This window comes from Magnolia sinica, chromosome 14 (genome assembly GCF_029962835.1).
Source record: "Magnolia sinica isolate HGM2019 chromosome 14, MsV1, whole genome shotgun sequence".
In the NCBI taxonomy this organism is placed as follows: Eukaryota; Viridiplantae; Streptophyta; class Magnoliopsida; order Magnoliales; family Magnoliaceae; genus Magnolia; species Magnolia sinica.
Window position 1 is genome coordinate 79971097 of NC_080586.1, and position 13964 is coordinate 79985060.

The window sequence follows — 13964 nt, forward strand, 5'->3', positions numbered from 1 at the left end:
TGGTGGGCCATGGCAAAAGGAAATAATTTCCTCCCTTGATTGGCTTTTCTCTTCGCTATGGCCTACTAGAGTTTTGGATCAGGCTGGAAATTTGGGCCCATGACATGTGTGCAAAGGTGCTCACGTAGAAAGGTGCGCAGGTGAGCATTCCTCTCTCTCTCTCTCTCTCTCTCTCTCTCTCTCTCTCTCTCTCTCTCTATATATATATATATATATATATATATATATATATATATATAATGGAAATAAGAAACCAGTAAAGCGTTGTCACAAGCATCCCAAGTCAGGAATGTGAGTATAGGCTAGTTAATGGGCTGGCCAAGATGAAATCTTAAGCCCGGCCCATTGTTTTCAAAATCAAGACAAGCCAGGCCCATCGGGCATTGTTCTTGGCTTCTACTGGGCCACAACTCGCAGTAGCAAAGCCGTTTTGTTATATTTCAAAAGAAGGTATTTTGTTTCTTGTTTCATTGTAATCTCTCATTGATATAGTGAATTTTTCTTTGCCAGATTGCTTGTGGATATAACCCAAGTGGTGACTACATATATCTTACGTTCTCATGTGGTTTTGATTTTGAATTTTTCTCTATTCTTCTTTCTATTTATTGCCCATAATTATCATGTGCCATTAGAATAAAATGGGTGCTTGATTTTGATAGCGTGTTACTTGGGTGATGATTCTAGTTGCATCAAGTGGTTGATGGTGGTTTTAATTGCTTTAAGTGGTATCTAAGCTTTTGGGTTTGTATAGTAAATTGGAAGAGATAATCCATAGCTCAACTGGTAGACTGAGTGGAGATACCTCATTTCAACACTCGAGGTCCTGGTATCGATCCCTAGTGGGGGTGGCTAACAGTGCAGTGTGTACTAACAAACTAACCAACAAAAAAAAAGAAAAAAAAAGAACTAGTAGTAGATTTGAGGTGAAAAAATTTGAGGCAAAAGAATTTTGAACTTGAGAGATTAAAAGTTCAAGATTTATTGGTTTAACAAGGGCAACACAAGGCATTGCTTCGGTAAGGCAAAGAAATCAGAATATATGACCGATGATGATTGTGATGAGATGGATCTCAAGGCATTATCTACTATCTGCTTGTGTTTAGCGAATCATATTTTATTTAACATAATTGGCGAGAAGACCATGACAGGTTTATGGGAGAAGCTAGAAACCTTGTATAAGTCATTCACAAATTGAATTTTCTTGAAGAGAAATTATATGCCATAAGGATAAAGGATGGTACAAAAATTTCGGACCATCTAAATACATTTAACAATATTATCTATTAGCTTGAAAGTGTAGACGTGAGAATGGAAGATGAAGACAAGCGGTGACATTGTTATGTTTGTTATTGGAGTCTTCTGACAATTTGGTTACATCATTAAGTTATACCAAGGAAGATTCACTTGGTTGGGATATGACTTGTACTGCATTACTTGTATATGAACTTTGAAAAAAGGTATCTTTGGAAAGTTTAAGTGGTTTGAAAGTGGAAGCTCTCGTGACAAGAGAAAGGTCGAATGACCGTGGTAGCAAATTGAAGAATTATATAAGAAGCAAGTCTTTAGGGCTGATCAACACCCGGGGTGACAAATTTGCTTGTTGGGTATGCAGTAAGATTGGTCACTTAAAGAAAGATTGTTGAAAAATGAAAAATAAAAATTTGAAGGATTCCTATTTTATAGGCAATGACAAGCAACTTTCCAAATCCAAGAATGAAACCAATCAGGTAGAGGTGTTAACATCGGCGTCGATTAAAGATGATGTGTTGATGACAAGCTCTAACTTAGCTTTTTATCAAAATTAGATACTTGATGGTGGAACCACTCATCATATGTGTTCTCATTAGTACGTATGAAATCACATGAGGGTGGTGTTGTATCAATAACTATTAAAAGAACTTATTAATAATAATGAGTTTGGAAGTAAAATGGACCTTTGACCGGGACACAACTTTCCTTTTCGAGAAATCCGCTGGGACTAACCAACTCTCTCATTGAAATGTCATTATAAGACCTGTCATACAGCCACATGTATATCAATATACCTGGTTGCATGGATATGATCATCGAAGTTGCAGTCGGTGCTTTAGCTATATTTTTATTCTAAATTAGCCATTCTGGCCCAAAATCTCTACTTCTTCAGCGTCCGTGAATTCTTTCACAACCTGCACCACATCAGCTACTAGCCAACCACACAGAAAATAGCCTTAGATTGGTCTAGCTCAGGACATCATGTGATCCATCCAGATTGATTATTCGGCCTAAAAATTCATGCATGGCCCACTCACAAGGCCTATAGGATGCCCAGCCACTTGCAATCCTACTCATGCTGCGTCCATCAGCTGAGGAGCCTATATCATATGAGCGGCCAATGGTCCACATTCAAATCACATGCTGGTCCACTGGAGGATTGGACCTATGTGAATTTTAGGTGAGACCATCTACACGGGTCCCACATGATGAACAGGTTGGAGCTTCCACGTGCCATGTCAGCAAATTGACATTCACTATTCATAATCTGGGCCAACCCATGAGTATGCGATGGATAAGATATAGGATGGTCTGACTATCAGGTGGGCCACACATTGTATGTAGATTGTGGCCAGCCAGTGATTGCATGTCCTGATTGTTGGGCTAGGTACCCACCTGTTGAACGGCCTACATTTTGCACACGTGTACACGTGTGGCACCGACTGGCCTTGGGCCTTAGCAAGGTTCTTATCAGTTTGGGAGATGGTGTAATTTCCACTTAACCGGATATAAGTGGGAAGTTAATGATGTCATGGGCCATGCTCATGAAAAGCATGACGTGAATGGTCATGATCAAAGGGACCCACCAAGCTTCATCACTCAGACCTTCCGTTCACGGTGATAGTTCACCACCACTTTTAAAATGGATGTAACTCATCAACTATAAACTAAAAGCACGGTAATCAGGATCGTCCAATCCATGATCCACCTGGTGATTGGGACGCACTGACCGTCCAGTCCTAACCACCCGAGTGGGGGATGAATGGTTAGAATTAGAATGGGCAGATTTCCAAATTCAACAGGTGAAATCAGATGGCTAGCATTACTCGATCAGTGTGAATTAAAATTTTATTTTTATTTATTTTTACATATGCACAACCCACAATGGGAATCATAGTTTGGATGGTCTAGATTACAATAATGTAACCATGTCGTTATCCGTTAATTAAATCACCTTCTAAAATGGTGGTGAACCATCATCACTGTATAGCTCTCCACTCACGCACTTACTATCTGTGGGATCCAAACCACTCACTAGGTGTCCCCCAAACCCTCCAAAAAAGAAAAAGAAAAAAATGTCAACTCATTTTGGTGGGCCACCCCATGCACGAGAAAATAGAGAGTTAATTAGAAAAGATGTCCATTTTAATATACAAGTACTGACCACCAAGCAGGTGGGCTAGCCTGATTTTTGAGGGGGAGAAGCTACATGGTTGGCCCCACCTAGTGACCAGCTTGGGTAAAACTGGCACATGTGTCTGGGAGTGCACCACCATCTCCCAGCCTTCCAAACCAGCTTTCTCATTATTGCAAGGGACATAAAAGAAAAAAAGTGCTTTTGTAGGGCTGAAAAGTCTCCTTTCTTTTTACCATTGCACGCCTTGGCCCACTTTCTCTCTCAAATTTCAAAATCCAACGCTCCAAAAAGACTACCCACAATTTCCTTATAGGATACTTCTAGCCGTTCATTCCATTCCGAGATCAAACCTTCAAATGCCTCTCTCTATAAATAGGATCCCAAACACACTTCTATTTCTACACAAGAATACTCCTACACACATACATTTTGTTCTATCAAATTAAACTACAAAAGCATGTCTGTATGTATCCATTTTGGTTTTTGGTAGTGATTATATTGTAATTAGTGACTAATCACATGCTATATAACGTCTGATCAATGCCGCGGCCCGGTTGCAGGTGATACAGGTGAGGGTCCCAAACCTCGACTGCGAGGGATGCGCCACAAAGATTCAGAAAGCTCTCTTCAAGCTCGAAGGTATATACGTGATCAATCTCTTATTCAGGCTTTGTTTGGTTGCACCAAATATCAAAAAATTTCATGATATTGTGCAGCCAAACAGGGCCTAAGAGTTTGTTTGAGTGTGGCTTGTGTTGGTCACAGCTTGTTTGGATTAGCTGCAACATGATATGATTTGCAATTCCAAGCTGTCCATCATGATATGGTTCTTAGAACATAGTCATTCGTAATGGGGCCCACCAGAAGGGTGGTTCGGATTGTTGAGCCATATATGCAGCTATATGAACCCCATCCAGTAATGCACATTTTCTAATCCTAAGCATGCTTCTTGTGTAAATTAGTGGCATGTTTGTTTGCACCAAATACCATGATATTTCATGATTAGTCAGTCTATTTTGGCGCAACATATAATGAAATTTCATGATATTTGGTGCAACCAAACGCACCATAAACAAACTCAATATTCAAAGCCTTGTCATCTCTTAGCAGATTCAGTTGCCAGCTTCCAAAATGCAAATGACTTCTCTAGCTTCTCACACTGGGTCAGGGGTCCAACCTGGATATGGGTCCAGATTGGGCGTACAAAAAACCTCAAAGTCAGGTATGGGCCTTATTTGAAAATGGACCTAGGCCTACAAAAATTTATGTTACCCAAGTACAAGTGGCAATGGAAGAGGCTTGTGTCAGGCCAAGCTAGGCCCTGGTCGACCCAACAGTTAAGAACCAGAGCCTGATCCTGGCCTGAACTTGCATGGGCCCACCAGACAGGCCCGTTTAAGCCCAGCAGAATTGGTTGCCCGAGCCTGCCCGAGCCACACATGCACAAAGAAATAGACATTTTAAAGGAATGAAACCAATGGTCTATATTTAAGATGGATCCATGCCATATTTGTACTATATATTAATACATGTACGTACGGTGGAAGTCTTAAGTGGGGCCTACTTGATGAACTGATTGAATCTTGAACACGTATGACACATTGACACATGTGCCACCCCATCATAATCATAGATGAATAACTAGCATTTTTGATTGGGTCCTTACTATTGCTCGGGTGGTGGACTCCCAGGAGTTTCAACTCCCCGTCAAAGGGTTCGAGTGCCTATAGGTGGTGAAATTCCACTGGCGTGACTGTGTGGGGGTGTGTGTGCGTGTGTAAAAAAAAGAAAAAAAAAAAAACTAGCATTTTGATTTATTCAGTTCTTTCCATGCTCCGCAGGAGTAGATGAAATAGACATAGAAATAGAAACACAGAAGGTTACCGTAGGAGGTCATGCAGTGGAGGAGAAGAAGGTAATCAAGACCGTCCGTCGGACTGGGAAGGCTGCCGAGCCATGGCCATTCCCAGCTTACTCCCATTATTCATCATTTTATAAATACCCGGCCCACATAGCGAACCACTACTACGAACGGTCCAGCAACGATGTGGCGAGTGTACATACTTTCTTTCATACTCCAGCGACCTACTCAGTGGCTGTGGCATCTGATGAAGCTGTAGCATCCCTTTTCAGCGATGAAAATCCACATGCATGCACCATCATGTGATCATGTGGTTTTATTTTATTTTTAATTTTTAATTTTTATTAAATGTTCAATGGATAAGGTTGTATTGTTTTGTTATTGAGAAATGATCGAGTGGTTCATATCATTATAAGTTACGGTGCTCCTTCTTGTTTTGGAAGATGTTGATAGTCTGACTGATCGATCAATCTATGCTGTCCGTTAGTCCAGTATTCATTTCAAGGTCTACAATGCAAAATATCACACTTGTTGGATGATTCAATCCATACTTGCCCTTTTTTCAATTTATATCCATCTATTTGCAGGCCATTGGTGCAATGGTTAGGATTGACTGATAATAGTGGTTGTTTAGAAACATAAGCAATCCACCGATTCTTATGTAAACAATCACAGCTGTTCATAGTGTAAGCTGTTGATGGATGCTTAGAATAGTCTGAACAGTGTGAATTTTCTATGGTAGCCTGCAAATTTTGTGATGGGCCTGATGGATGGTACAGATCGAGAAATCAAATTATTCAAGGGTCCCAACACAACTAGGAGCACTATAATTTATAGCGCTCGGGATTATTCGTCTTTGTTACTCTAAAGGGGGAGAGAGGGTATTCGCGATGTTGTGTAAGGGTATTTTTGTCATTTACTAGTAAATAAGGAGATTGTAATGGCTCTATTTTTTTTTTTTTTTTAATGAAATCCTAGAAAGTAGATTTCTTCTACCATTTACAGGCTATCCAAATATTGTAAGTAAATCATTTACAACTTAAAGTCAAATAGACAGGCTATAAATCATTTACAACCTTAAAAGTGATTTACTAGTAAATTATTTACAATGTAACCATTTACTACCATCCAAATGACCCTAGTGGAAATGAGGTGAAGACAAGAAGAAGTCAGACAAGTGAGGAGCACGTCCAAGGGAGATCATCCAGAGTGTTAGTGGAGATGGCCTGCTTCAATGAAGAAACCCTTGCCACAAATCAGGTCAATCCAATCTCTAGCCAGATCAAAATGGACAGTTGGAAAAAAATCTATAATGGCCTATATTCATCATGTGAAGTGATTTTTTTTTTTTTTTTTTTTTGATCAAGCATGTTCACATAGAGACCGAATTGAGACCTGGCCTAGATATTGTACCATATTATCCTATGTGCTATGATTTTAATTAGCTCCAAATTATCATGTGTGCTATGACGTACATCTATCATCTCTCCTCATGCACGCTGCTTTATTTCTTAATGCCCAAATAATTGGTATTTCTATGGTGGATGGCCAGATTGAACTCTACTAAATGGACAATTAAAATCCACCAACCATATAATCATATGATAGAGGCTAGGCAAATAGTTCATTCTATGATGAACACAACAATTGTTTGGAGAATTCAAAGAATGTCAGTGGATTAATTGTACTTGCTAACCGAACTCTCTACACATGACAATGGATGAACTAGCTAGATCATGGAAAGTATCTCCCTTCATATGTGAGTTTGAAAATTAATTAAGCTAGTGCACTCATTAGGTGTGTATAATCTTAAATATGTACCATTACCAATTTTACTAAGCACACGTTTCTCTTCAGGTGTGGCCCAATTGAGGAGTAGAGCAGCTGAAGCATATAAAGTAGGAACATGTATCATTACACACACACACAAACACACACACACACACACACACACACACACACATCATTTCAAACGAAGTTTTACCATAACATTCCTCTAATTTGGACCGGTATGGAATTGATTCAATATGGAATCATGAATAGTCATTGGCTCCATCGGTACGTAGTAGTCCATACTTTATTTTTATATATGTATGAATAGGTATTTCTTTGGGGAAATCTTAGCAAAAAGCCAAATTAACCCATATTCTGTTATAGGAATGAAACACATTTATAAAAAACACGAAGATACACACACACACACACACACACACACAAAAAGGTGGGAGCACACCGCCTGTAATTTTATTGATACTCGAAAATCATATACATTAGAGGGGCAACACTGGCCAGTTCCCTCCCCAAATTTTCATTAATTATAAAGCTATTTATTACAACTTTCATAAGAAGTACTAACAAAAAGAAAATCAACCTAGGTTACAAACAATTATTCATCATTCATGACCTAGGTTTCAATCTAGCATCATGTACAATGACAATTAAAATAAAGTCTATCTTTCATCTCATCAAAGAAGCGGTAATAGACAATCCTCCAGGACCTCTTCAGCACTAAAATGCCACAGAAGGCCCAAAACCCAATTGCAAATCCCGGTCCCAGTCCAGAGCAAAACCAACGCATCTCATCCTCTTCTTCATCTTTTTCAATGTCACCACTAACAAGCATTGGACCTTGAGGAGTCTCATCGCTAACACACTTATGTGGAAGAGGAGGTCCACAAAGTCTGTTGTTGCCCATATAAATAGAAGGATCTTGAAATGTTTGGAGCTGATTTCCATATGGAATTTCCCCCCACAAGTTGTTAAATGACAAGTTCAAGTAACTTAGAAAAGTTAAATTTGACATGCTTAGAGGAATTGTACCTGAAAACTGATTTTTTGAGAAATCAAGAGACTCTAGTAATGCCAATTTATCAATCTTGTCTGGGATCTTTCCGGTCAAATGGTTTCCCGAAAAGTTTAAGACTCGCAATCCCAAAAGACTTATGAGTCCTTTTGGGATCTCTCCAGATAAGTTATTTCTTGAAAGGTCCATGCATATGACCAATGATATTGTTCTAGTGTATTCAAGAATCAGCCCCTTCACTGACACAAGCAAGTTTTCATTATAATATGTTCCTATTCTTCCATAGGAAAGATTGAGGTTTGTCTTCTTCATGGCTATGAGATCTTCAAAACATTGAGGAATTGAGCCAGATAAACAATTTTGTCCCACATCAAGGATCTGAAGAGAAGTCAAGTTTGATAGTTGTGCTGGGATGTTGCCAGTAAACATATTTGATCGTAAACTCAGAATTCTTAAAGCTGGAAAGCTTTTGCCAATCCAAGTGGGAATGTAACCTGAGAAATTGTTGCGTCCAAGGTCGAGAGTCTCCAGACTAGCACATTTCTTCAAAGACGAAGGGATTTCTCCCGATAGGTTATTGTGGCTCAGGTGCATTGTTTGGAGTTGACGTAATAGACCCAAAGACGTGGGTATTCCTCCCGATAACCTGTTCTTGCTCAAATCAAGTGCCTTGAGTGCTATGCAATTACCCAAACTCAATGGAATGATACCACCTATATTGTTTCGGGAAAGGTCAAGGACAGACAAGGAGTTCATTCCTTCTATGAATGAGGGAATCATGCCACTGATTTGGTTACCTCTGGCAGAAAAGTAATATAAATACTGCAATGTGGATGTAAAATTTGGTGGGATTGGCCCAGAAAATTGATTGTTGGAGAGATCGAGAAAAGAGGCTCCATTCAATATGCAACGTATGGGACCACTGAAATTATTCGAGCTCAAATCAATGTAGGCATGAGGCGGCATTTTTAAAGGGTTGGGCAATTGGCCAAAAATCTGGTTATTTGAAAGGTTCAGTTGAAGAAGTTGGGGTGTTAAATCGCAAAACCAGGTGGGGATGATTCCAGAGATGGCTGTGTTAGAGAGATCCAAGTAATTTACATATTTTTGTGTACGTAGCCAGAGAGGAAATCGAGGACCTAAATGACATGATCTTAGGTAAATGTCAAAAAGCTGAAATGGAGGGGCCCAATCAGAGTGTGGAACAAAAACCAAAGAATTGGAATACAAATATAAGGACGTCAACTTTTTGAGGTTTTCAAAAACACTTTCAGACACGTTTCCTGTCAAGGAGTTGTAAGAGAGGTCAAGCGAATACAAGTTAGAAAGTTGTCCTAAAGTTGTTGGGATTGTCCCATTCAACTGATTCACTGAAAGGTCTAAATATTCCAAGGAAGACAATCCTCCAAGAGCTGCAGGGATATTTCCATTCAACTGATTCCCCGAGAGAATTAATTCTTCCAAGGAAGACAATCCTCCAAGAGAAGCAGGGATATTCCCATTCAACTGATTCCCACGGAGAGATAAATATAGCAAGGAAGACAATCCTCCAAGAGCTGCAGGGATATTCCCATTCAACTGATTCCCTGAGAGATCTAGTTCTTCTAAGGAAGACAATCCTCCAAGACGAGCTGCAGGGATTGGGCCTGTCAGCATGCAATCGGATAGAGAAAGGCTTTTAAGATTTTTTAGCTCATATAAGCAATCAGGAATGGCCGCATGCATTTGGTATCCGTACAATGACAGGCTCTCTAAATTGATAAGCTTAGTTATGGCTCTTGGAATGCTACCTGTTATATTCTCACTGAATGACAAAGAGAGAGACTCAAGTGATGTCATATTCCAAATAGAGTTGGGGATTCCTCCATGCAGCTGACTGAAAGATAGACGAAGTATCTTCAGCTTCCTCCAGCTGCCTTCAAGGAACTCTGACCAATCAACCCTCAGGTTATCATCATCAGTTGATCCCAGCACCAACTCTTCCAAGTTAGGAAGTTGTGAAAATTGATAAGGAACCTCACCATGAAAGTTGTTATATGAGAGATCCAAAAACACGAGGCTACTAATGTTAGCTATCCAGTTTGGAATGCTAGAGTTGAAGTTGTTATCACTGAGACGAAGGACACGGAGAGATGTGAAATTAACAGAAGGAAGAGTTGGGGAAATATATGAAAGACCACAATCGAATAAGCTTAGCTCAACAAGGGAAGGAGACATGTTCATTACGGGCACCCAATCATGGCTTGCCATGGAAAGATCCACTCCAGACATGTCTAGGTAATTGAGAGAAGGTAGGCTTGTCAACCACCAAAGGTTTTTGGCACTCAAAGAAGATGAAGAAAGCTTCAGGGAAACGAGTTTAGAGAGGTTTCCAAGCTGATGAGGGATTCTCCCACTGAATCCTGCCCATGACAAGTTCAAATGCCTCAACTCCTTCATTCCACCCAAGAAATCTGGAATTGGTGCGCCATTAAAAGCATTAAAGCTCAAGTCCAAGAACTGAAGATGCTTCAGTTGAACCAGAGCTGGATCAATTCTGCCACCTAGTCCGAGACGGGAGTCATTGCCATGGAGGTCGAGTTTAACAACGTACCCAGTTATGTTGTGGCAGGTAATTCCTCTCCATTTGCAGCAGTCAGAGGCATCATCATCCCATGAAGAGAGAATATTGAAGGAATCGTTGAGAGACTTCCGAAAGGTAGTCAGAGCTTTTCTCTCGGAATCGAAGCAACCACTCACCTTCCAATATCCTCCCCAATATATTAATACATTTAAAAGAAACAGAGAAATAAGAAAGCCTTTCTGCTGAGAATAACAACTCTCCATTACTTCTCTCTCTGCTTTTGAAAAGGGAAATTGATTCTTTGCTGATTTCTCCTTCCGCTCTCCTTGATTTATAAGATCTGAAGACCGCACACATCAATCATGCTAGTTCACCACCATTTTCTCTTAACACTGATCAAGCAATCCTAACCAATCCGTTTCCGCTCATGACAAGGCAAGTCTCTGGCATCTTGATCGTATACGACATCCAAACCGTTTATCAAGTTCCTTAGCACATCTTGGGGACAAGGATCATCGTCCATCCATTTTGGGGTCCATAGTACGGAAAGGTGGACAGCCGTATGTACGATTTCTGAGAAACAGTGGAGGGAAGTGCCAGTCTGGTCCTCAAAACGAGGAAATACAGAGTCTCCTTACGCCTTTGTCTGTACAACTGGGGCCATGCCTTCTTCATCCAAACCGTTGATCTAAATAGTACGTCTGCCTAATTAGTGGACCGGATTGATTTTTATTATTTTTATTTTTTTCAGGTGATCTTGTGGACTAGCTGGCGTCAAAGTTTTGGATCAAGGTGATATTTGTGTAGCCTCTTCATCCAGGTCTTTGTGACCTTATCAACAGGTTGGATCCACAATAAGCATTTTGGTGGACCCTACGAAGCTTTTAATGGTGGAGATTCAATCAAGATTATTTCATGTGGTGTGTTCCGCATGAGATTTGGATCTACTTCATTTTTTGTACCATTTTATAAAATGAGCTTTCAACATGGATGGGCAGAGTGGATGTAATGAAAATACATCATACTCATGGGGCCCTACAGTGGGATTCACCAGGGCCCACCTCAAATGGGCAGAGTGGACGGGATTGATTTTTTTTTATTTTTTTTAAATTAGGTGATCTTCATGGTACGGCCCACCATCTCAACGGTCTAGAAGAAGAGAAATTACATGAAACTCAGGCTGCGGTTGAGCTTGATACATGAGCACTCAAAAATTGTACACGTGGCATACATTAAATCAAATAAAATAACAGGATTATGCAGCCTACTGTAGCAAAGTTACAATCCCAAGATTAGATTAGTTGAACCATCCTAACCTCTGATTCCTGGAGTCTTGTTTGTGAAAATTAATAAGATTGATAATTAAATTTTTTTTCTTTTTTTTTTTAATCAAATAAGAATAATTTTTGTTAAGAGTACATCTACATTGGATACCCTAATTTGGACAGTTTAATTTGACTACTTGTATGGCACGTGTGTAATGTATACATTTTCTTTCCTTAATTGTCTACGTATTGAAGTTCTTAGTGATTTTTTTTTTTTGTGCATGGGCCCCATGAAGCTTTTAATGGTGGGGATTCATCGCGTGATTCGGTGGCTTATCTTTGGTAGGTGAGGCCTTATCTTTTTGTGGAGCCCTCCTTGATCTTAGCTTGTACAACTCTGTTTTTTGAAAGGATTCACTTCCTATCAATCCAAACCGATGAAATGACGGGTCCAAGAACACTTGAGTCATGTAAAATATTCATGACTTTAAAAGTGGTCCACACTTGTTGAATGTATAATTTATAAAATGGCATTGTTTTCATCAGTAACCGACTTGAGTTTTTAAGGTATTAATTTTTTTTAAATGCATAGTAAAATCTCAATTGAAGGGATTTAACCCTATAATTTATAAAATGCCCTCCTTAATGTATATATTCTACATCTAGGGTTTACCTCATTTTAGGAAGAGACTAAAATTGAGACATCTAAATGTTAGGTAGACAATATATACCATAGTAAACAGTGGCAATATATACCTTGGAAGGGTCCACGAGTATGTACGATTTCTCGGAAACAGTGGAGTGCTAGTCTGGTCCTCAAGACGAGGACATCCAGAGTGTCCTTACGCCTGTGTCTGTACAACTGGGGCCGTGCCTTCTTGATCAAACCGTTAATCTAAATGGTACGTCTGCCTATTTAGTGGACGAGATTGATTTTTTATTTCAGGTGATCTTCATGGTAGGGCCCACCGTCTCTACAGTACTTGCGGACTAGCTGGCGTCAAAGCTTTGTAGGCGACGATGATGACTGTGTTTTCTCTACACCTTACATCCATTTTGCCAGCTCATTTATGAGCTAAAAATGAGGGAGATTCAAAGCTTAAGTGGACCACACTACTGGAATGAGTGGGTTTTTGGGTATCTTACACGATCAAGATGGGCAGGATGGAGATGACTTGATATCTGCAAGAGAAGATAGGGTTTTTTGGTGTGATTTGTGTGTACCTTTCACTATTGGAGATGCTCTTATTGATAGTTGAAAGGTGCAATTGTGTAGATGGTGCAATGCAGAAATCTGGACGTCCTCTTTAGACCACTTAATACTTGTAAGAGAAGACAAAGATGGACCCTGACTGCAGCAAGGGACCCTCCGATGCCAAATTCAGATAGACAAGCTAGATCTAGTAGAATGTAAGGTTTTTTAGTGTGTTTTCTAGGTTGGATTGTGTGTTCTTTTCACCATTAGATATGCTCATATTTATAGTTGAAGAGGGGTGATGGTGTTAGAGGACAATTTCCATGTTTAATAGCAGCGTATTGTAGAGCAATTCGTATCCCGAACATGTTGCGGGTATCTCCCAAGATCCTTGGGTGAGATCTCGGGCAAATCCGTGTCACAATTATCTTTCGGGATCTTTGGCTGAGATCTCGGACAAATCTCTTTGATAATACCTGAATAGTGAGATATGTAGTAGGAGGCCGATCTCGAGAGTCCAATTTGACCCACATAGTCTTCCGACTTGGATTCTTCAATGAACCATGGTCGAGTTTCTCCTTAGCACTGGGTAGATCATCGACCCGTCGACTTGCTTTTGGGAATCATGTCCGAGCACTGAGACCGAGCTCCTCTCCTTAGTAAGAATATAAACGAAAATCGGGAATGACCATCTTCTTCATCTTATTGTACGGGGTGGGGTTCCTCTGAGTTTAGCAACTCGGAGTCATACCCATTGAAAGGTCATACATCGAAGGCCCCTAACAAGAGATGTTCCAAGCAGCATGTTGGAAATGGATGGGACCATGGAAAGGCTCGACATTTGATGGAAGTGGAGATACTTCATCTTCTAATGGCCGAGCTCGGGGAG

The 13964-nt window shown here is 40.1% G+C and overlaps 2 protein-coding genes across 3 annotated transcripts; one reads left to right on the forward strand and one right to left on the reverse strand.

The window, feature by feature from the left end:
• The first annotated feature begins 3776 nt into the window (after window positions 1–3776).
• On the forward strand, window positions 3777–5605 carry LOC131225661 (heavy metal-associated isoprenylated plant protein 31-like). Of its 2 annotated transcripts, none has more exons than XM_058221227.1 (3): window positions 3777–3851; window positions 3949–4027; window positions 5230–5605. In XM_058221227.1, exons 1-3 carry the CDS (start codon window positions 3846–3848, stop codon window positions 5553–5555), a joined length of 411 nt encoding a protein of 136 aa, XP_058077210.1. In that variant the 5' UTR covers window positions 3777–3845; the 3' UTR covers window positions 5556–5605. The 2 variants fall into 2 exon arrangements, 1 of the variants encoding a protein (XP_058077210.1); XR_009161465.1 differs by having other exon boundaries at window positions 3802–3851; window positions 5211–5368.
• Window positions 5606–7671: 2066 nt separating this feature from the next.
• On the reverse strand, window positions 7672–10878 carry LOC131225051 (receptor-like protein EIX2). Its single transcript, XM_058220475.1, has 2 exons — window positions 9681–10878; window positions 7672–9608 (listed from the first exon to the last, which is right to left on the reverse strand). Exons 1-2 carry the CDS (start codon window positions 10876–10878, stop codon window positions 7672–7674), a joined length of 3135 nt encoding a protein of 1044 aa, XP_058076458.1.
• Between the last annotated feature and the right edge of the window lie 3086 nt (window positions 10879–13964).

Bases quoted from the DNA above. Each gene is read 5' to 3' on its own strand.
- LOC131225661 (XM_058221227.1), top strand. The intron at 4,028-5,229 runs GTATATACGTGA...CATGCTCCGCAG, and splicing joins AGCTCTCTTCAAGCTCGAAG to GAGTAGATGAAATAGACATA.
- LOC131225051 (XM_058220475.1), bottom strand. From the start codon at position 10,878: ATGGAGAGTTGTTATTCTCAGCAGAAAGGCTTTCTTATTTCTCTGTTT. The intron at 9,609-9,680 runs GTCTTGGAGGAT...ATATCCCTGCAG, and splicing joins AGGCCCAATCCCTGCAGCTC to CTCTTGGAGGATTGTCTTCC.